The sequence below is a fragment of the Nelumbo nucifera genome, chromosome 3 (genome assembly GCF_055504915.1).
Source record: "Nelumbo nucifera cultivar China Antique chromosome 3, China Antique-T2T, whole genome shotgun sequence".
Taxonomy (NCBI): Eukaryota; Viridiplantae; Streptophyta; class Magnoliopsida; order Proteales; family Nelumbonaceae; genus Nelumbo; species Nelumbo nucifera.
The window spans coordinates 97,215,517-97,236,394 of NC_142651.1; the positions used below are offsets into that span (position 1 = coordinate 97,215,517).

Consider the following 20,878-nt stretch of genomic DNA (forward strand, 5'->3'; position numbering starts at 1 on the left):
CTAGGCCATCCTACAACCTAATTTTAAATGTACAACTGGCTTTGACTATAATTTTCCATTTAAACTATATATTCCATTTACATTATATAAATAGTTTTTACTTATTACACTTAACTTTTGTTTGTCCATGATATCAATTGAAGCAAACCACTAACCACCATCCAAAAATAAAAATAGTTTAATTTCTAGGTAGACATTAAATTTTTATTACATTTCCATCATCGATAAAATTATTTCTTATGTAAATACTTATTTTTGTTCAATATAATGAATGCATAATATTAGAGATGTACCCAATATTTCATTATATATATGTGCCCAAACATTTTTCTATAATTTTTATTTTTGTGATTCTTTGTATTTTCTATTTTTAAAAATGTTATTATTTGACTATGACATTATTTCATTTATAGGTAGATTTTAAATTTGGCATTCCATTTTCATCATTAATAAAAATACTTCTTACATTTTATACTTATTTATTTTAATTTTTTATCATTTAATTATGGCATTATTTATTAATTCATTTGACCCCAAATGGTTGAATTACTTGCCCACCAAAGGAAGGGAAGAAAACGTTTTTCTTTTCAAAATATTTATTTTTATACTATTAAAATTAATATTGTGGATTTAATTACAAGAATTTAATGATGAGAAAAATATATCTTAAATAATGGATTTAGTGAGAGAGAATAGGAAAATATTTTTATTTCTAATTGGTTTTAAATTTTACATTCCATTTTCATCATTAATAAATTATTTATTATTTATCATACTTATTATTGTTTAATATGTATATTAAAAATGTTCCCAACTTTTTTTATTTCTATTTTTTTCATTTTATCTATTTTTGAATTTTATTATTTAACCGTGGCAACATAGATTAACTCATTTGACCCAAAATGGTTTAATTTCTTAATTACCGCTACCTAGATGAAAACACTATTTTTTCTAGGTAGGTTTTAAAAGTATAAGATTTTATGTTATTGGAATTATTAATTTATTAAATATGGATTTAATTAATTGAATTTAATGCTGAGAAGAAACAAAAATGACTTAAATATATGATTCAATGAACATGAATGCAAGTTAATAACTTAAATGTTGGATTTAATGAGAGGGAACTGAATGCTTGAATATCTTAATTAAAATTACCTCAGTTCAACTCATTTGATATCAATAACCGACTACCCTATTTGCCCTCATTTTTTTATCAATAAATTTAAATATAAAGAGGTAAATTTTGTGCTAAAAAAATTCCAAAAATATTCTTGAGGCCATTCGTGCTTTTTAAAGTAGTATAGATTATGTGACTATTTACAATTGGTTAACAGTTAGTTACCGTTAACATTTAAATGATGTTTCTTGATCACACTTAATCAAGTTATGACTGTTGGATTTAACTTAAAATGTCAACAGTCACATTTTGAGCCTCTTAAAAGTGTTTGAACACACCCTTGTAAATAAAGTGTGGTTCACCACCTGGGTCAGATGTATTTTGCGACTCACAATTTGTGAATTGTGAATTTTGATTTGCAACCCATGATTTGAAATTCACAAGTAGACCTATTCATGGGTCGGGTAGCCTGATGGGTAGGCCCAGCCCGATCTAAGTCGGGCTTGGACAAGATTTCAGGCCCGCGAGCTCGGGCTCGGGCTTTCTCAAAAAAGCCCGGCCCAAGCCCAAGTCCGACTTGATAATGTATTATATTAATAAAAATATATTTTATAATAAAAAAAGCATATATATAATATATTTTTCTCTTTTTTCAAGTAATAATGAGACTTTTCAATATTTTTTTAGGTTTTGAGGTCTTTTAGTATAAATAAAACAACTTTTAATTGAATTAAAAAGGAATCTTTTTTTTCCAAATTTCTAGTTAGGCTCGGGCTCAGGCCCGGGCTTCAAGCTTTATAGTCTGGCCAGGCTTGGGCTCAAGACCTAGGCCCAATGGTCGGGCCGGTCTCGGGCTCGGGCCTGAACATTTTCTGTTAATGTAAAGGCAAAGCCCGGCCTGAACCCGACCCGGCCTTGCCCATGAGCAGGTCTATTCACAAGGACAATCTCACTTGAGATAAGAAACCTGGATTTTTGTGGCTCGTGATTTGCAATTACCACCTGTGACGGTCTTATCATCTCACCTCCTCTCATGCATCTCATGTCATGTCATGTCATTTCTTCTTGTTGCATGTGACCTTAGCGTACCTCCATGTTATCTTAAAATATGTAGTTCCTTTACATGGATGTGAGTGGAGTGCAAGCAAAGTGCACATCTAAAACACCTCGTTATGCCACTTTCCTCCCATTCTTCTAAGGAGTGTAAGTAAGCTCCTATTTAAAAACCTAAGAAAAGTCTTGTAATTTTGTAATGTGAGACAAAACTCAAAAAGGGAGAATACAAAACAAAACAAGAGTTTTGGTGGGAATTAAAAATCATTTCAAAGTTAATGTGTTAAATGTGCTTAATTAATCAATCAAACACCCATAGAATTTAATCTTTAATGTGATAAAAATCCAACAAAAGGCATCCAATAACACATTTTGAACCAGCATGGTCAAATATGGCAGCTCTCTATCAAATTGAGAGGGACTTTTGTATGAGAATCCAATTGAGATGGATGAAACCGATAATGTGATTGGTTGAAATTTTGATTTAACATGCAATAAATATTTGAAATGTGTCATAGTTGAACTCCATATTCATTTTCTCCAAACTAGTAAACATTTAAACCCCAGTTATTCATGTTATATATGTATGTATTATTTTCTCCAAACTGTTAAAAGACAGTTTTGATCAAGCAACATGATACTTTTGTTATAATGTTTAATAGTTACCCAAGACTCTTTGTAGATTTGAAATTTTATTGATAAAAAGTAAATCGAGTAATGTAACAAGTAGTACTCTTGTTTCCATGTAGCATTTCCTCTCTAAACAATAAAATGAACAAGAGAGTCATCGAATTTGTGAACCAACTTTTCTGAGAAACAATTGAGTAACATGTCAGTTTCCCTCTAAGAAATATTCATGGAAGCCTGAATCTCTTCCAGAGTTCGTCCCTTCGTTTCTGGTACTAGCTTCGATACAAAAAGAATAGCTAGCAAATTGACCAAAGCATAGAGCCCAAAGGTACCTAAAAACCAAAAATGAAACTCATCACACTCTGTAGGTGTGTTAAATAGGGCATAAGAAATTTGGAGTTATATGAAGTTCTTCTTTACCATAAGAGCTCCAGCTCATGAGAAAGTTGAAAGTAAATGAAACTACCCATGACCCAGACCAGTTCACCAGAGTCACCAAGCTTCCTCCTATTCCTTTTATGTTTATGGGGAATACCTGAAATGGAGGAAACTCTTAGCCACAATTTCATAGCTCATGCATACTATTGACAGAGATACATGATTTTTTGATAATGAAGTTACCTCAGACATTATAACCCATGGAACTGCCCCCATTCCCATTGAAAATGAAGCTATATAAACCTAATATGAAAAGAACTATCAGAACAAGTTACCTCAAACAAGTAAGAAATTCTTCACATATGGAGTACTACTATTCAGTACTCACCATTATGCCAATGAGAGCAAGTATTGGTACTGAACCTAGTGATATCTCATGTACCTGGTTCACAAAAGAGTCTTGATGTATCTAGAGAAGTTACACAAACTCAAGCACAAAGAACTTAGAATAATAGTTTGGAAAGTACCTTCATATAGAATGATGTACTCAGTAAAACACAACCTACAAATAATCCAGATGCAGAGACCTGGAACAATGAATTAGAATGGTGTAGCTGTTTAGGAGTAGTACAGAAAATTAAATTGGACTATTAGAGCTGAACAATTCCCATACTACAAGGGCTTACAAATAGAAGAGGTCTTCTTCCGGCCCGGTCGATTAACAATGCACCAAATCCAGTTATAGGGAACTGCAATAAAGATCATCTGTATCAACATCAGGGCAAGAAAATATTTGGGTTTCATGGGTTTGAGTGGGGCAACTGAAAACCTGAATGCAAGCATAAATTATGGTTCCAATGTTAGAAGGAAACCCTGAGAGATCATAAAGAAATGGTGAGAAATATATTCTTATTAGTGTAGTGTTGTACCTAACCAGAAACATTCTTAAGCAGGGTAATTTACCTGCAGCCTCAAAAATATGGCTTACATAAAAACAGATGCCATTGATTCCACCAAACTGTTGAAAAACCATCAAACCTACTCCAACCTGATCATCAAAGGTTAAGGACCAAAAACATTAATGGAGAGAAGAAAAATAAAGATGTTAAGAAATTTCTTGTTTGTGGTGAAGACTCACTATGACAGGATACAAGTATCTCCTTTGGAACAAATCAAAAAGATTGGCTTTAGGGAGGAACCGAAGAGTTTCTATGTAGTCCTGGCAAGCAACAATTAATCAATTTGTCAATGTATATGGCTTTTCTCAAAAATTGAATATGGTATGAAGTGAAACAAAGTTTCAGAGATAAAATTTACCAAAATCTCTGAAGCTTCCTCAGAAATGTCTGAATCTCTTCCACGTAGCTTTCGCAGTGCGTCTTCGAAATCTTTCTGGCGCCCAACCTTGGCCTGAAACACAAATGTTTAATCATGTGTCATTTTTCATTGTTAACCATAAAATACCACTGCTATTTGTTCACTTTTAAGAGCTTACCAGCCATCTAGGAGACTCTGGAATTAAAAAGAGACCCAAAAGCAGTATTATGCATGGGATGATTCCTGCAAGTAATTCAATCTATCCATCAATCACTTTCCATCCTATTATGTAGGATCCATGTTTCTTTTTGTTTGTTATCTTTTCCTGTTTCATTCACCTCATTAGAAAACATCTGAAATATATGAAATTACCAATCAATGCAAGAGTCCTCCATGATACAAGGGTTCCTATAATGAAAGTTACTGATACTCCACCAACTATCATAAGCTGCAACAAGCAGTAGTAGAACATAAGCTGCTAACTACACATTAACCAATTATGAATGTAGTTAGCAGTAATGCAATAACCAGTTTCATCATCAACTTTTCCTACCTGATTCATGGTAGCAAGAGCCCCTCTAAGATTCTTTGGTGCTATTTCTGCTATGAACACTGGTACCTATTCATTCGCCAGCATAAATGGTAGAATTTGTTGGAAAGAAGTTAAGAAGCAGAGGTACAGGTATGGCAAACATAGAATAATTGGGGTAGCTAGAAAACCTGGAAAGAAATATACAAATTGAAAAATGAGACAGGAAGAGATGCGATACATACCACATAAGAAAAAACACCCATTCCATAGCCTGTGCATACCCTTCCAATGTCTAGAGACACTGCTCCCTTCATGAGGTCCAAGCATAGAAGGATCAATCAGTTTGGAGGATATGATTTTGGCTGGGTGGGAGTTTGTATGTATAAAAGGAATTTCAGATGACTGAGACTGATGAATTGAGAATTGAGATTAAGAAAAACCTTGGAGAAGTAGACTGCAAGCCATCCTGCAATGCAGAAAACGGACGACACTCGCATTGCCTGATTCCATTAAACAAAGTAATTTAACTACATCCTGCTAATGCTCAAGTTCAGTAGATCTCACTACTGTAAATGGTTTTTGTGACCCTCAACTTACCCCTTTCCGGCCGATGAAATCAGCAACCCGACCACTTGTAACTGCTCCAACCATGGCACCGATATTTCCAATTGATCCAAAGACCGAGTACTACAAAATGTTATACAAGATTAAGGCTGTTTTCAGGAAATTTGGTGGAATAAATATATAGCACATTCATGTATAAATACAATGAAGGATGAGTCTGATATTATATTGATCTGTATAAATTATTTGATTTAAGAATCATTTGTCAACTGTAGACCTTCAACCCACTTAGAGTTCCCTCTTCATCAACTCATTGATCAAACCCCTCATCCCTACCATTTATTGTTTATGACCACATGAAACAAATTTTTCTTTTTCACCATTCACTCACAGAGTATTTTACCATGTATCAGTGTTTAAATTTGAGGGGTTATGGGTATGGGGGATAGGCTACCTTTGGTTGTGTACTTGTGTAGTCACATGAAGCCAAAAATGGAGCAATGGATCTTAGAAGAATTCCACTTTGAACAGTATGACCCTTTTTGTTTCTGTAGTACTGGCATTTTAGTTGTCTCCCCTCTTCTTTCAATCAGTTTGACACAAATAACTCTGTTGGCCCCGGCTCCTACTTTTATTAAGCAATGGACAGCCCTTACCCTCCTCTACCATGTTTTTCCATACATACATACATACATATGTGTGTGTATTATATGACATCTATTTTAAAAATTTTCTTTGAATCATTTCAAGGGTTTGCTAGGGGAATTTATAGAACAATTGTCAAGTACTTAGAATGCTCTTCAATACTTACTGTATGCTCATTGATTTTTTATATTCAACAGTACAAGCCGTTCCTTTAGGTGCATCTTTTTATTTGATAGGTGAGATGAAAAAATCTGGATTTCATCCTCACAAAATTGGTCCTCACAACACTTTTAGCTGAGCATTGAGAATATCTTTCCATGAATAAAAACATACTAGTATGAAGATGTTTTCAATGCATGACTACGAGTATTAATCAATTTTGTGAGGATGAAATCCCATAATTGAGTTCTATAACACTTGTTACAAAGTGGTTGATTAGTATTAGAAGTAAAGATATAAATATACATGTTAATGCCAATTGGGATCAGTTCCTCACACCGACCTTACAATCATATTCCATCATGTATTGGAAACATCTCCAAGTATGGGAGATATTTTTCATGTGTGACTGGAACATGTTGTGAGGTCGGTGTGAGGAGTAAATCCAGACTCTACTAATGCATGAATTTGTGGAAATAATGATAAGAAACTAAAATTAAGAACTCCTATGCAATATTACACCAGGAAACATGTGATCTAATTTTATAGTTTGCATGTGAACCAATGCAAATATCTGACTTATATTGATAAAAAAATATGGAGAAGTACAGACAGGCCTAATGTAGAATTCTGAATTTTGCTACAATTCTATAAACATTCAAAAATTCAAAAATCCACACCCTATGCATCCATATATGCCTGTGAATTGACATCAATTCCAGCTAGCACCTATCCCAATTGTATTTTAGACCTATGAATTCTAACCCTGGGCTGATCATTCTCCCAAAAAAATTAAGCATTTGAAAGCTAATTACAGATCTACCATGCAGAGGACACCAGTGGGTAGCAGATCCAAACTCAGAAAAATCTGGTGTGCCATGATATGTCACATGTGTGTGATTGCTCAAAAATCAGCTATTCTTGTTGGAATGAATCGAGAACTGTTCGTTCAGATAGTACACTTCACACAGACCTCACAGTCTCATGCCACCGTGTATTAATAACATCTCCATATCCCTATGAATGGTAACACAATACTATATTCCCCATACACGGTGAGATGGGGTTGTACGTCTGTGGTGTGTTTTACGAGGAGCAGATCGGGAGTGAGCGTTGGAATACCTCTGTCCTAAAAGCGTGAATCACGGCCCTCAATGTCTTTGTAGTGGCCCACCTTGAATTGAATCGAAGGCCGTGATTTCACGGTTTTAGCTCAGAGCATTCCGTATGTATACGGGGACTATACATAATTAGACACCATCACGCAACGCACGCAGCCCCTCAATTATAGGAATAGGATGGATGGATGGCCCACATGGCCCATTGCTATAGTGCTACTAGTACTATTGTACTAAGTATAAGTTAGTCAACATCACTGTTTTGTGAAGCAGTCCGATCTGTTCTCTGATTGGTTGGATCTGATAAAATACATGCACCCCCATTCTATTAAAGAGATTTTATGTCGGACACAACTTAAAAAAAATAAAATAAAATAAGGGCCCGTTTGGTTTGCGAAAAGAAGGGTTTAGAATCAAAATGGGAACCGATTCTGACACCTTGCAAATGAAATTCATTTTATTCTATTCTAGCGGATTCCAATTCCCGTTCCGATGTGATTTCTGTATGAACCAAAATGAATTTATTATAGGAATAGACCATTCTGGTTAATGTGAATCAAACGGACCCTCTCAAGCATTGAATACAATGCTAGTCCAGTGTCCATATTATACAATGCATTTAAATGGACAGGTCAGCTAAAAACAAGACGTGAATCAAACGTACCCTCTCAACCAGTGATTAAAGGAAGCAGAGAAGAAGATTGGTAAGATAAGAATGAACAAACCTCAGCTAATGATAGACCAAGATCATCAGTGATCTCCGACTGGGTTGGTGCCGAGTATCCCACCTGCAACCTCGCAATTAGAATTTAGAAAGCAAAAATACATACAAGCATACAGAACCAGAGAAGAGAGGAGGACGTATGGGTTCGAATTCCTGCTGCGCCTAGTGCTATAGCAAAAGAGAACAACAAGTAGCACAACTGAGTTGGAGCGATCGATTATATACTTACACAGGATCCAAACTCGAAAGATCCAGCAACCGCAATGAACGTACTGAGAAGAACCATCCACAGAGACCCTCTGTCGTCGTAGCTCTTTCGCTTTGATTCATCCTCCTGATCCTGGTCCTCCTCGGTAGTAGGAGGAGTCGTCTTGTGCTGCCGCCCGATAAGGGGCTCGGCTATTTCATCTGATCTGTCGTCGTTGCTCTGACCCACCTCTACGTCTTCCCGGTTGTTTCTCATATCTCTCGATTCACTGCCTGCAGAGCAAGAGGAGGAGAGTAATTGTTCTTCTCTCTAATTAGATCTCTTCTTCACTCTTCACCCTTGGTGGCTGCTCGCGCTCGCCCTTAATAAAACCGCCGATGGAGATGTCAGACAAAATTAATCAACTCATCACATATACCACCATGTGAGGCCAGCACGCCTAGCTGTCATGGCTGAGGTAGGTTGTGGACTCCTATTTTGAACGCCTACTCTTTACAATCAAATCTCTGGTTGTGTTTGGTTTGATGTAAAATAATTTAGGCCCTATTTGTTCCGGTATTTAGCCGGGTAACTGTTGATATATTGGATACCGTATAAAGATATTCTCAATGCAATGCAAGACAGTAAAGGCTGCTCGAACCCTGACTGAAGCCAAACTACTAAGTAGATAAGCTAAGCAATTTACCTATATGTCAGTAATGCTCTCTCCCTCCTGCCTTTCTCTTTACTTAGATAACTTATATTACATAAAACTGCTAGAATCTCAAAACACTTGTCTACATAAATATACTTATCCAGGTAAATAAAAACGAACGGGACTTATAGATTGAGAGATGTCAGATAAATTGAGATTTGAAGGTAAACTTGTGATTTTTCTCAATTTCCGGACCAAGTTGAACATGGCCCAAATGTAAGCATGCATTTCTTTCTTTCTTTCTTTCTTTTTTTCCACACAGGGCGCTCGCTATACGGCACCTCCCACCTATGTATTAGAAACATTTTCACATGACAAGTACGGGAGATGTTCTCAATCCACGTTGAGATGTATTTGTAAAACGCTTGTGAGACACCATCTGTTGGATGCCAATCTAATCTCGCATAGATCATTATATTGAAATGTGTTGGGAGGGATTTTTTTATGACAGGATAATTCATGACAGTTGGGAGATTAATTTGGACAGCTGTGAGTTGTCTTACTAAGAATGGTGGACTGAATATTAAAATGACATAGTCTAATAATTTAATAAGATGAGGAGATCAGATGAGATATGGCATTAATTAATTGTGAAACATTAGGATTTTCTGTTTGATTAATTTGAATTGAAGAGGAGACAGAGATACTGTGGCCACTGGGCAGTCTCAAGGGCCAACTGACCATGCATCTCTACAAAATACAATTGCTAGAAAAATATTAAATTTTAGGGTAAATTATAAATTGTCACCTAAGGTTCAAGGTGGGCCCAAGTTAGCATTTTACACTGTTTTGGGTTTGGGCCTTCAGGTTGGGTCCATTCAAATTTTTATAAATGTCCAATCCGAATCCATCCAAGTTGCACCCTTACTCTACACTTTGGGGATAGTAATACTTAGCCCTCTAAACTTTGATTTGTTACAAAGACCCACCCTGAATTTTTAGATTCCATCACTTTGCCCCTTGACTTGGTAATGGACTTGATGATAAAGGTAAAATTTCTACAATACTTGTCCAAAGTTTGATGGGTTGAAAGAAAAAAAAATGTCAAAATATCGAAAATAGATATGTTAATGCATGGTATGTACTGTTGTCTTTTGTTTTTTATTTGCAATTTTTAGTAATTGTATTTTTCCTATTTTTCTTTGTTGCGTTTTCTGTAATTTCCCATTTTTTCTTTTTCATCAATTTTCTGCAAAATGGTCTCATAAAACAATATAGGACCAGTTTAAAATTTTAGAAATGTTTAATTAGACATACACATGACAGTCACATAAGAATCTTTTTTAAAGTTAAGTAACAAAATGCTAAAGACAGGGCAAAGTGCTGGAATTCAAAAATTTAGGATGGACCTTTGTCGCAAATGAAAATTTAAGGACTAATTCTGTAATTCACCCCAAAATTTTTATATAAATTAAATAAGCAAACATATTATAAGCAGGTCTATTAATTAATAGGTCAACCCCACATAACCATCGGTGAGTGGTCAGAATAATTCGCTCATTTTAGACAAATTTAAATTAATATAATATTAAAATGTTGAAATATTCAGTGACTATTATATACTGATGTTACCTAAACAGCTTGGGTTCAGCATATGGTCCACGTCAAAAATTTTGGCATGTAGTATAAGAAATCTCCTTAATTATTTGACCCAAATAGAGAGGTGAACATGTGAATTCAAAGTTTCTCGTACCATTGATTCCAACTCCTTAGTAGTACTATTTAAACAACAGTGCCTTGTATGATTTAGAACCTTTGATTTTAAAATTGTATGGTTTGGTTTGAGAATTTCTCAAATCATAATTTTCTAATTTGGTTTGATTTTTTAAATTTTAGAAAATATATTAAACTGTAAACCCAATTATTAACAATATCTATACTATTATAAAGTGGATACTTGCTTTGGTTTTGGTGTAAGTCATAAAGTTAAATTTGATTTTATATTGTTAATTTATATATTTACCTTTTATTTGCACATGTGAATAGCACGTGTGCATGTATGTATGTATATATGTATGCATTCATTTAACATTTCATACATTGTTGTTGTTTGTTCCAATTTCTAACTTGTAATTTGATGTCCAATGAGCTATTAATGTTAGAAAAGGTGTAAATATAATTTATATAATGGTAATATATGGCACTTGTTAACATTCCAATTTGATATTTGAATTATATTTGTTATTTATGTAGGTATGCATGTTATTGGCGTAAAAAAATATGCATGTTATTTGTGTTTTCTCTAATTGGATTAAAACCAATAGAATGGCACAAAATGTATTAAAAACTAAACCAAATGTAATAGAACAATTTGGTCTGGTATGGATTTAATACTAAAATTGTTTGGTTTGACCTAAGAATTTCTCAAATCATAATTTACTGATTGGGCTAAGGTCTTCTCCAAACTAAACAAAACAAGACTATGTACACCCCTAGGCCAGGGTGCCCTTACTTGCTTGTTATGGAGAGATTGAATTGGCTCCCCATAGAGCATGCTCCACACGTGGCCCATAGCATATTTATCTATACTATCTATAAAAGTACAATGGATGTGGTTGGCATCCAGAATTTTCACTAGACTAAAATATACCACATATAAGGTTTAAATTAGAGGAGCAATGGTAAATATGTAACTTTGTTTTTTCATTTATTGTTTATAAGAAAGGACCCTTCCTTCTCATTTAATACTTGTTACAAAAAAAAAGAACACACAAAACTTTCATTCTTTTTGTTCATAATTGTAAAAAAAAAAAAAAAGTCAATGGAAAAAATGTTATTTAACATTTCCATTTAAATGCTTATTAGGGAAAATACACAAAAATCCCTTTTTTGTTTAATAATTGGAAAACGACCCATGGTAATTGCTCAAACCTCCCTTGAAGTTTGGTAATGACAATCACTCCCCCTAAACTTCTTGACACAGTTGCAAATAGACCCCCTTTGTATAATCTTTTAACAAGAGGCATAAAAATGTCCAAAATACCCATACAATTATTATTGAAGCTGGTTTATATATAAAAAACAATATAAATGTTATGAACAACAAAAAAAGAGAGTTTAAAGTTTCAATTTTACCTTTGAGCAATTGATATGAAGGGCGAATTTGGAAAATACATCAATTCCGAAAAAGAGATTAGAAGGGGTTGGGGTAGTGAATGATACGAAGAAAAAATTTGAAAAATAAACATTTTGGTCAAAAGTAACTATATGGATATTTTAAACATTTTTGTGCTTTTTGTTAGAAGATTCTAACAAAGGGACTACTTGCAATTGTATCAAAAAGTTCATGGGAGGTGATTGCATTTCCCAAACCTTAAGGGGGTTCAACAATGATAAAAAATTTTAGAAGAGGTTTTAGCAATTTACCCTATCATTTATTTAAATTAAAAAATTGAAAGTACATCTTATATTCTCAATAAACGATGTTGGACCACATTAACCACCATGAAGAGATTTCCAACTTGAAAATGGATAAGCAATTTATTCTTTAAACTATTTTCTTGTTTCTTTTTTAATATTTTTAACCTATTTTCATTGGTTCAGTTCTTGATCATTAAGATATCAGATGGTTTTCTCTTCTTTATTCTCACCATATGATGTGTTAATTTTTCATTTCCGTTACTTTAAAACCCATATCATTGGATTACAAGATATCTACAAGAGTAAGTGATATTTTTTATAGTAGTTCATTGTAAGGATTTTAGCGATTGAAGGAGCTGATGTTGGACTTATCATATAGAAGTTAATTCTTGCAATGGTAATGAGAATTCAAATAAAATTTTGACAAAGGTAATTGATAAAAATTATTAATTTTATTAATGAACCATAATAAATAAGAATTTTATTAATTCTCGTTACCTTTGCAAGAATTTTATTTAGACATCTTTATATTAATAAACCATAATAAATGTGATAAATAAGAATAATTTTTATAAATGTAGAAATATAAAAAATTGTGAAATAAAATTTGCATGTATACAAATAATAGTCCCATGAAAAGTATGGGAGATGTTTCCAATGCAAGGGTGGGATGTATTATGGGGCATGTGGCACTCTATGGGGAGCCCGTCACCCTCTGCTGTCAAGGCATCAATTGCTTGATGTCTAGTCTAGGACCGACTCTAGAGAAAAGTAGAACGTATCAAGCGCAGTTTTGTGGTACATTAGAATGAACGATACATTGCTGTGATGATACCCTCCCAATATTGTTGGCTTTTGTTATTGAATGCAGTCAATGATGATGAAAGTCCATAATCTTAATTGCTATTGAGGAACTAAATTTGATTTTATGAAGCACCAGTAACAATGTGACTACTGATATATTTTCTGTCTGTTACATCTCTCAGCAATAAAAAGGAAAAGAAAAATCAATGAACCATTGAAAACAACTACAAACATGTTCTTTCCACCATTAGGTTTCTCAAGAGTTCATGGAAGCCTGAATTTCTTCCAGGGTCCGGCCTTTAGTCTCTGGTACTACCTTGAAAATGAACCCAATACCTATTGCACAAATAGCAGAGTAGACAAAAAATGCACCTGAAACAGCACAAAAACCAATTACCCAGGCTATCATGGTCAATTGCTAGTACTAACTTCTACAAGGTCAAAAGGCCAATGCAAGACTAACATTGTCAATATAGTCATTAAGGGTGGACAAGAATCTGGCTTTTCACAAGTTATTCAAGCTCGAATCGGCTCTATCTAAATGGAGCTTCAAGCTGAGATCAATCCCAATATATAGGCGTGTATGCTAATTGAGCCAAGCTCAAGCCCAATGAAACTTGGCTTGTGAATCTCACAAGTCTAATCGAACTTATATTAAATATAATATTTTTAATTTTTTATATGTTAAATTTTTTATTGTTCATATGAAGCTTGGCTCACTTTCGAGCTTGAGCCGAGCTCAGCTCGAACATATGAGCTTTTGAGTCAATCTGAATTCAATCTCATCTTTCTATCTCAAATCGGACTCGAGCCTCATGTATTTCTGTCAATCCGAGCTTGAATAGCCAGATATTTGGCTCAGCTTGAATCCATCCCTACTAGTCATTCCTTTTGTGCATATTAGAAAATTATTTTTTATGGGATCTTTACCATAGGTGCTCCAGACAGAGAGAAAGTTGAAAGTATAAGAAACAAGCCAAGAACCAAGCCAATTCACCAATGTCACCAAACTTCCTGCAATTCCTTTCAGATTTATGGGAAAAATCTGTAACAAATGTAAATGTAATCCAGATGAGAGGCATGATTTTTTTTTCATTAATTGTACTTAGTATCAATGGATATTAGAGGACTTCATCCTTCAGGAATCTTGAAAAATTACCTCAGACATTATAACCCAAGGAACTGCTCCCATTCCCACTGAGAAGGAGCCTATATAGACCTGATCTCAACAAACAAATGAACAATTAAAGGCAAGGTACTTAAATTCAAATTTCAATATCCATCTCCATGTATGATATGAATTTAAGCAAAAAATGTAATACAGAGAAGAAATGCCCTTCTAAGAATAATCTATTTTATTACCAGGACACCACTGAGTGCAAGAACTGGAACCCAATTGAGAGACAACTGAGAAGCCTAGTTCCCAAATGATAGAAGATTAGATAATATATTGGATGTATACCAAAAGAGAAAATTATCAACATTTGCTAATTTTCACCTTTAGATAGAAGGAAATTCCTAGTAGAAAGCTGCCTAGAAACAACCCTGATGCAGAAACCTGAAATGGCATATTCATCAAAAACTTTTGAGATAACGTGAGTGCAGAATTAAATAACTCTTGCTAGTGCCTTCTTCCTACCAGTAAGAGAGGTCTTCTTCCAGCTCTGTCAATTAAGCTTGCACCTAATGCTGTTACCACAACCTAGAAATTATACAAACACAAAGTGTAATTCAGAAGCCCTTGAGAAGAGCGGTTCATTGACATTGAGATTTGAGATATGAGAAAACCTGAAGAAGGGAATAAAGTATGTTTCCAACCTTGGGAGGAAACCCTGAGACCACAGATGGGAAAACCAAAATGTTTTGATTAATAGCTTTCAAAGAGTTCATGCAGGGATGATCTTAAGGAAGGAAAATTTACCTGCAGATGCAAAAATTTGGCTTGCATAGAACACAATTGCATTAATTCCACCTAATTGTTGAAACACCATCAACCCAACACCAACCTAATTACCAAGAGATTATTATATTGTAAGATGGAAGGCAGGAAATCCCACAATCCAATTATGAAAACAAAGGACCTAAAGAACTAAGTCATTAATGGGTGTGCTTATGCATGTGTGCACAAGAGAGAGATTGAGAGATTGAGAGAGAGATACAATTACTGCACAAGAGATATCTTCTCAAGGAGTACTTAAGTTTGAAGTTGTCAAGGAAAGAACCTCAATTTCACACTTTTCTTGAGAAATATCAGCACCCTCCCCACGAAGAGTTCTCAGTGCACTTTCAAACTCCCTTTTGCGACTAACCTTTGCCTGTAGTAAGGATATATGTGCATCATTTTTGTCATTCACTTAACTAATTACCATGGAAATTAGCCAAGCCGATCACTCACCAGCCATCTAGGGGACTCTGGAATGAATTGGAGTCCCACAATAAGAAGAATACATGGAACTATACCTGCAAGTAAACCCCACTGTGTCATCAATTTCTTTGTCTTGCTTGCGCCACATGATCTTCTCAGAAAGGGTAACAAGTGACAATACTGAATAGTTGTAGAGTGTGAAAATACCAATTAAAGCTAGTGCTCGCCATGTCAGAAATGCGCCCAATGTAAAGGAAACTGATATTCCAATAACTATCAAGAGCTGAAATTAAATGATAACTCAATGAGATAATTGATACTTCTATAACTGCCCCATTTCTCTCTTCTAATATTAACTACAATCACAAGTTTAATACCAAGCCTCTTCCACCTGATTTGCTGTTGCCAGTGCTCCCCGAAGATTTTTAGGAGTTATTTCAGCTATGAAAACAGGTACCTATTCACTCAGAAAGGAATGAAAAGCATGATTCAAGATATGCGTAGAATTGCATCAATATGTTTGTCATTTATCCATAGGAAGAGATAATCTACAGAGGGAACAAAATCTTACCACATAAGAAAGAATTCCAATACCATATCCCATTAAAAATCTCCCAATGTCAAGTGAAACAGCCCCCTTCAGTGTGATCCAGATATAGAGGGTGTGAGAATTTTAAAGATATTTTTTTGACCAGGTACAAATCTGAAATAATGAGTGGAGATGCCACAAACCCTAGACAAATAGATCCAAAGCCATCCTAAAATGCAAATGGTAGATGACATCCTCATTGCCTGCTTCAATGATAAAAAAGAAAATCAAATTGATTCAACACATGCACACATAAATTCCAAATGCTTTATTACATAATCTTCATCAGTACTTACCCCTTTCCGACCGATAAAATCAGCTACATGCCCACTTGTCATTGCGCCAATCACTGCACCAATATTCAGTATTGATCCAAAAACAGAATACTGCATGGCAAGGAAAGGAAAGGTTAAGTTCCCTATCATTTTATTTTGAGCTGTACCTTATCTATCTATCTATCTATCTGTATAAGAAGACTTCTTACATCTGCCCATTTTTGGAGAGGTTAATATGCAAGCTTAAGAAGTTATTAATTTCAACAGTCATGCACAACTATCCAGTTCTGTAAACTAGTTCACCTTGCCTTAACAAAATAACCCATGAATTAAATATCCCTACTTAATGAAAGAGGACACAAAAGTATTAAAGGGAAATTCCTGAAATACACCTGACTGAATCTTTTCTTATCAAAAAAAAGAAAAGAAGAAAAGATATTGAGCAGAATGCAGACATTGACAGAGAACATTAGAAGATAGCAGAGCTAACTGGCTGCTGAATGAACTGAAATCCAAGATATGAAAGATTTTGTTTAGAAAGATATTGTTATACATGTATATATGGATAAAGTGGCAATTGATTAAGTAAAGCACATAATAAAGACCAAGTATGGAGCCAAAGAAAGAACCTCAGTTAAAGATAGGCCAATATCCTTCATTATGCCAAACTGGGTAGGTGCAGAATATCCCACCTGCAGTACAACAGATCATAATCACCAAAACCGCTAACAATTGGAACACATTTGCAGACTCTGCATTTATTTTCTTTGGAGAAAGTCAGAGTTCCAAACATGTGATAGAGTAGGATTCAGCTCAACTAAGCTGAGAATTGGGGTATCAAGGGTGATTATTAACACAAACGTATAAATATTTCCAGATTTTGCTTCTGGAGCAGGACAATTTGGGCCAAACTTGACCGTGCTACCTGATCAAATTGAATAATATGAAAGTCAAATTCATTTGAGGTGATCATATCCGAAGTGCAAGCCCTTTGAATAACAGAAAATGCAATCAACACCAATCCTCTTAGATCTTGGAACAAGTGCAGGAAATAAATGGCAGATCCCTGTTAATCTTAGAAGACTTGGTTTGCTCACTGAACGAATAGAGTGCCTGATCCTAGTAGAGAGAGAGAGATGAAGGTAGAATCTTAATAATCAATACTTACACAAGACCCAAATTCAAAAGAGCCACAAACGGCAACCGACGTGGTGAGTAGAACCATCCTTAGCCCTTTATGTTTAACGTGAGATTCAGTTTCTTCACTTTGTGTTCCCATAAGCGGTTGTGACATAAAAACATCGTTGCCATGCTCCACCTCCCTGTTTCTAGCCATTCTGTATCTCTATATACAAAAACAAGGAAAAAGGTGATTTTAGATCATTCTGCAACCAGAGAGAGAGAGAGGTAAAACTAAATTGGGTCCTTCAGTTGGCAATTTGGAACTAGGACTGTGAAAGAAGTTGACAGGATAAAATGCAGATATCACTGGAATTCGAAAAAGAAACTAGTCCATTAACACAATATGGTTCAAAACGTTGGTTTAACACAATGCAGACATCACTAGAAGTAGAGGGACTCAGAGTACATGGTTAATGGTTAATGCAATGCAGGTGCAGATACTGATCTCAAGAGCTTTTCAAAGAAAGAAAACAGAGAGAGAGACAGAAAGAGGAAACATCTCTGCTAAAGATTCTACTTCAAAAAACCAGCAGACAAAATCCAATTTAATTAATTATCATATGGCATACGTACGGGTCTCTGTATTGTGAGGCTTCTCAGTCTTGTCAGTATTTATTTTCTCCATTGATGAATTAGCCTTTGGTCTGGTTGAGGTGGAAATGAATGAGAGGAATACATGCTAGTATCTCTCCTGTCCATAATTTGATATCCTTGAATGCCGGATCAAAAGAGGTACTTTTGGAGTAGACTGTCCCATCTCTCTCTCTCTCTGCGAATTAATACGTGTTTTTCTAAAGCTGTACGAGGACCGAAACCGGATCTCCTACCCTTAGAGGACACTACAGCTGTACATGTAACACCATCTCCCATGAATGGTAACAGGCGCATATGGCAGGGTCATAGATGGTGCCACGTGGCATCAACCGGATGAGATCCTGGCCGTCCACCTCTAACTGCCTTCAACTATTCCAGGGAAAGGTCAAGTATAAAAGGGGAAGTCCTGCTTCAAGGTAAAGCCATCTGGTCCACTCTTGCTCTCTAGCTTTCCTTTTTTCGAGTGATCTCGTCTAAGCCCTTGTCTCAAGCCTATTTAAACCCCTTTCAAGCACTTGACTAACTTGACCATTGGAGTCTCCGCCCTAGGGATAACACCCGGGGCCTCTGATGTGTGCTCTCTCCTTGCTCTCAGGTTGGACACATCAGCCTCGGCCAAAAGCGAAGTTACATTGTTGCCCTCGGCCCATCCTAGGCAGCAACAATTGATGTTGTTTATGGGAACCGATCTTAAGACTTCCCCTAAGAAAACATTTAACTCGAAACAACTAGGCTTTTGAAAATGGCTAACAAACAAGATAACAATCAAAACACTCAGAACGTGGTCACCATGGACCGATTCAAACCAGTCATCGACAGATTGGACAACATAACTCAAAGACTAGATGAGGTGGGGCGCCCGACAAGAACCCACCCGCAAGGTGGCCCCCCGTCGAGAGCTAGGGGCAGTATAGTGGGCGCTCCACCTACACGCCAATGGCTCAGCGCCCCCTCGGCCCCCACAAGGCCGACCCCTCAACGTCCAACAACAACCACCAATAGGCGAGCAAGCCCACGTCGAAGACATCTTGACTCCCCAGTCGAAGGGGAGATGATCCAGCTAGGTCTCGTGTCAATTGCCAGGACCGTGACCACTACCACTGTATATAGAGCCGTCGGGACGAAGATGGGTGCTCCAATCACTACAGCCCTCCTCCGAGGGTTGGGGGCTGACGCTATGCCTCTCCCCCACCAATATCAGACCTCCGTGATCTCGTCAATGACCGTCGAGCCTAAAAAGCTCAAGATGTGTTGGCATCTGAGAATTTAGGGAACCGAGCTGACCCGTTTTGTGTTAGAGAAAACCAGGATGAGGCCCAAGCCCCCATCGACCGATGTCTTGGCAACCTATAGGTGCAGATCGGCACCATTCAAGACGAAATCCGACAGGTGAAGGAAGGCCAAGGTGATGCCTCCACAAGTCAAAACCCTTCATCCACTAGGGTGGATGCCTTTATTGACTCCATCTCGAAGCCACTCCCACCTAATTTCAAAGCTCTCACTTTGGAGACGTATGATAAAACCACCAACTCGAATGACCACTTGGAGAGCTTCCAAGCACTCATGCTTCTCTATGGGTACTTCAATGGCCTAATGTGCCAAGCTTTCCAAGCCACTTTCAAGGGAGCAGCATGTAGATGGTTCTCCACACCCCCTCCTTAGTGAAGGAAGGTGTAATCCATCATATGGATGGCTGAACCTTACTGGATGGTTGGACAAATTTTCAAACGAAGGGAGGAGAATACCTGATACAGAATCCACAGATGTAGCTTCCCAAAGTGGTAATTCACGCCCAAATTGAATTCCAAAACCAGCCTCCACTGAAGATGGCACAGCTTCGAACAAAGTCGATTCAACAACACAGATTTTAGAAAAACTGCAATCCAACTGGATGGATTGAATAAGGGAGATGAGCACGATTTTTCTCTGTAATTATTTTGCAAAATTCAAAGAAGGAACTGATCAAAATCAGTCCAAGAATTTGGAGGTCGAACTAGGGAGTCTGGGTGGCAAGAGTAGAGAGAGAAATGAAAGAAGAAGATGATCTGGAGCAGCTCGCCCCCTCCCTTTTTATAAGCCTTAAAAGAGCACCTCTCCTAATCAAATTAGGAGACTTGTTATCCAAATCTTTATTTGGATTTGGACTCTATCATTAGATAGGTCTTATCCTCTTATGAGAATGGGTGCTCTAAACCCATATTCACCCATGTCACACGATTGTTTAAACTGTCATGTGACATCTTGATTAATCAGATTAATCTTAGGCCTAAGGTCCATTAAGCAAGTGGCTCACATCCCAAGTTAGTTGTTGGCCCATTTAGGTTCAATTTGTATGGTGTGGGACACCAACATTGACCTTGCTTAAGACCACATGGGTTTGGCCCAGCCTCTGTGAAAAGGCTTGGCCGAATTCACTATGAGCCTCTTGCCATTGGCGGGTGCAATACCGATCTTATTTGTAAAGGGAACGAGTGGGATCGTTGTACTAGTTGCCAATGAGTCTTTGATTTGACAACCAGCACAAACTAATGAGTGGAAGGTAGGATGATGGACCAACGTCAATCTACTTG

General features: G+C 36.3%; 2 protein-coding genes across 8 annotated transcripts; both read right to left on the minus strand.

Annotated features, from left to right (window-relative positions):
- Positions 1-2,845: 2,845 nt before the first annotated feature.
- LOC104586885 (sugar transporter ERD6-like 7) lies at positions 2,846-9,505 on the minus strand. 2 transcript variants are annotated; one of them, XM_010244260.3, is made up of 18 exons: positions 8,467-9,505; positions 8,239-8,301; positions 5,625-5,714; positions 5,468-5,527; positions 5,270-5,335; positions 5,049-5,114; positions 4,868-4,943; positions 4,674-4,738; positions 4,496-4,588; positions 4,317-4,397; positions 4,142-4,226; positions 4,008-4,051; positions 3,865-3,927; positions 3,706-3,765; positions 3,567-3,620; positions 3,422-3,481; positions 3,221-3,335; positions 2,846-3,132 (listed from the first exon to the last, which is right to left on the minus strand). In XM_010244260.3, exons 1-18 carry the CDS (start codon positions 8,698-8,700, stop codon positions 3,014-3,016), a joined length of 1,494 nt encoding a protein of 497 aa, XP_010242562.1. In that variant the 5' UTR covers positions 8,701-9,505; the 3' UTR covers positions 2,846-3,013. The 2 variants fall into 2 exon arrangements, with proteins under 2 accessions (XP_010242562.1, XP_088756892.1); XM_088900766.1 differs by lacking the exons at positions 8,239-8,301; positions 8,467-9,505 and adding an exon at positions 7,219-7,335.
- Positions 9,506-13,399: 3,894 nt separating this feature from the next.
- LOC104586884 (sugar transporter ERD6-like 8) lies at positions 13,400-20,184 on the minus strand. 6 transcript variants are annotated; one of them, XM_088900770.1, is made up of 18 exons: positions 20,054-20,184; positions 17,701-17,877; positions 17,162-17,224; positions 16,554-16,643; positions 16,401-16,460; positions 16,240-16,305; positions 16,060-16,125; positions 15,876-15,951; positions 15,699-15,763; positions 15,526-15,618; positions 15,225-15,309; positions 15,092-15,135; positions 14,943-15,005; positions 14,802-14,861; positions 14,666-14,719; positions 14,463-14,522; positions 14,234-14,348; positions 13,400-13,675 (listed from the first exon to the last, which is right to left on the minus strand). In XM_088900770.1, exons 2-18 carry the CDS (start codon positions 17,866-17,868, stop codon positions 13,560-13,562), a joined length of 1,344 nt encoding a protein of 447 aa, XP_088756896.1. In that variant the 5' UTR covers positions 17,869-17,877; positions 20,054-20,184; the 3' UTR covers positions 13,400-13,559. The 6 variants fall into 6 exon arrangements, with proteins under 6 accessions (XP_088756896.1, XP_019051471.1, XP_088756897.1 ...); XM_019195926.2 differs by lacking the exon at positions 20,054-20,184 and adding an exon at positions 18,288-18,427; XM_088900771.1 differs by lacking the exon at positions 20,054-20,184 and adding an exon at positions 18,121-18,261.
- Positions 20,185-20,878: the final 694 nt, after the last annotated feature.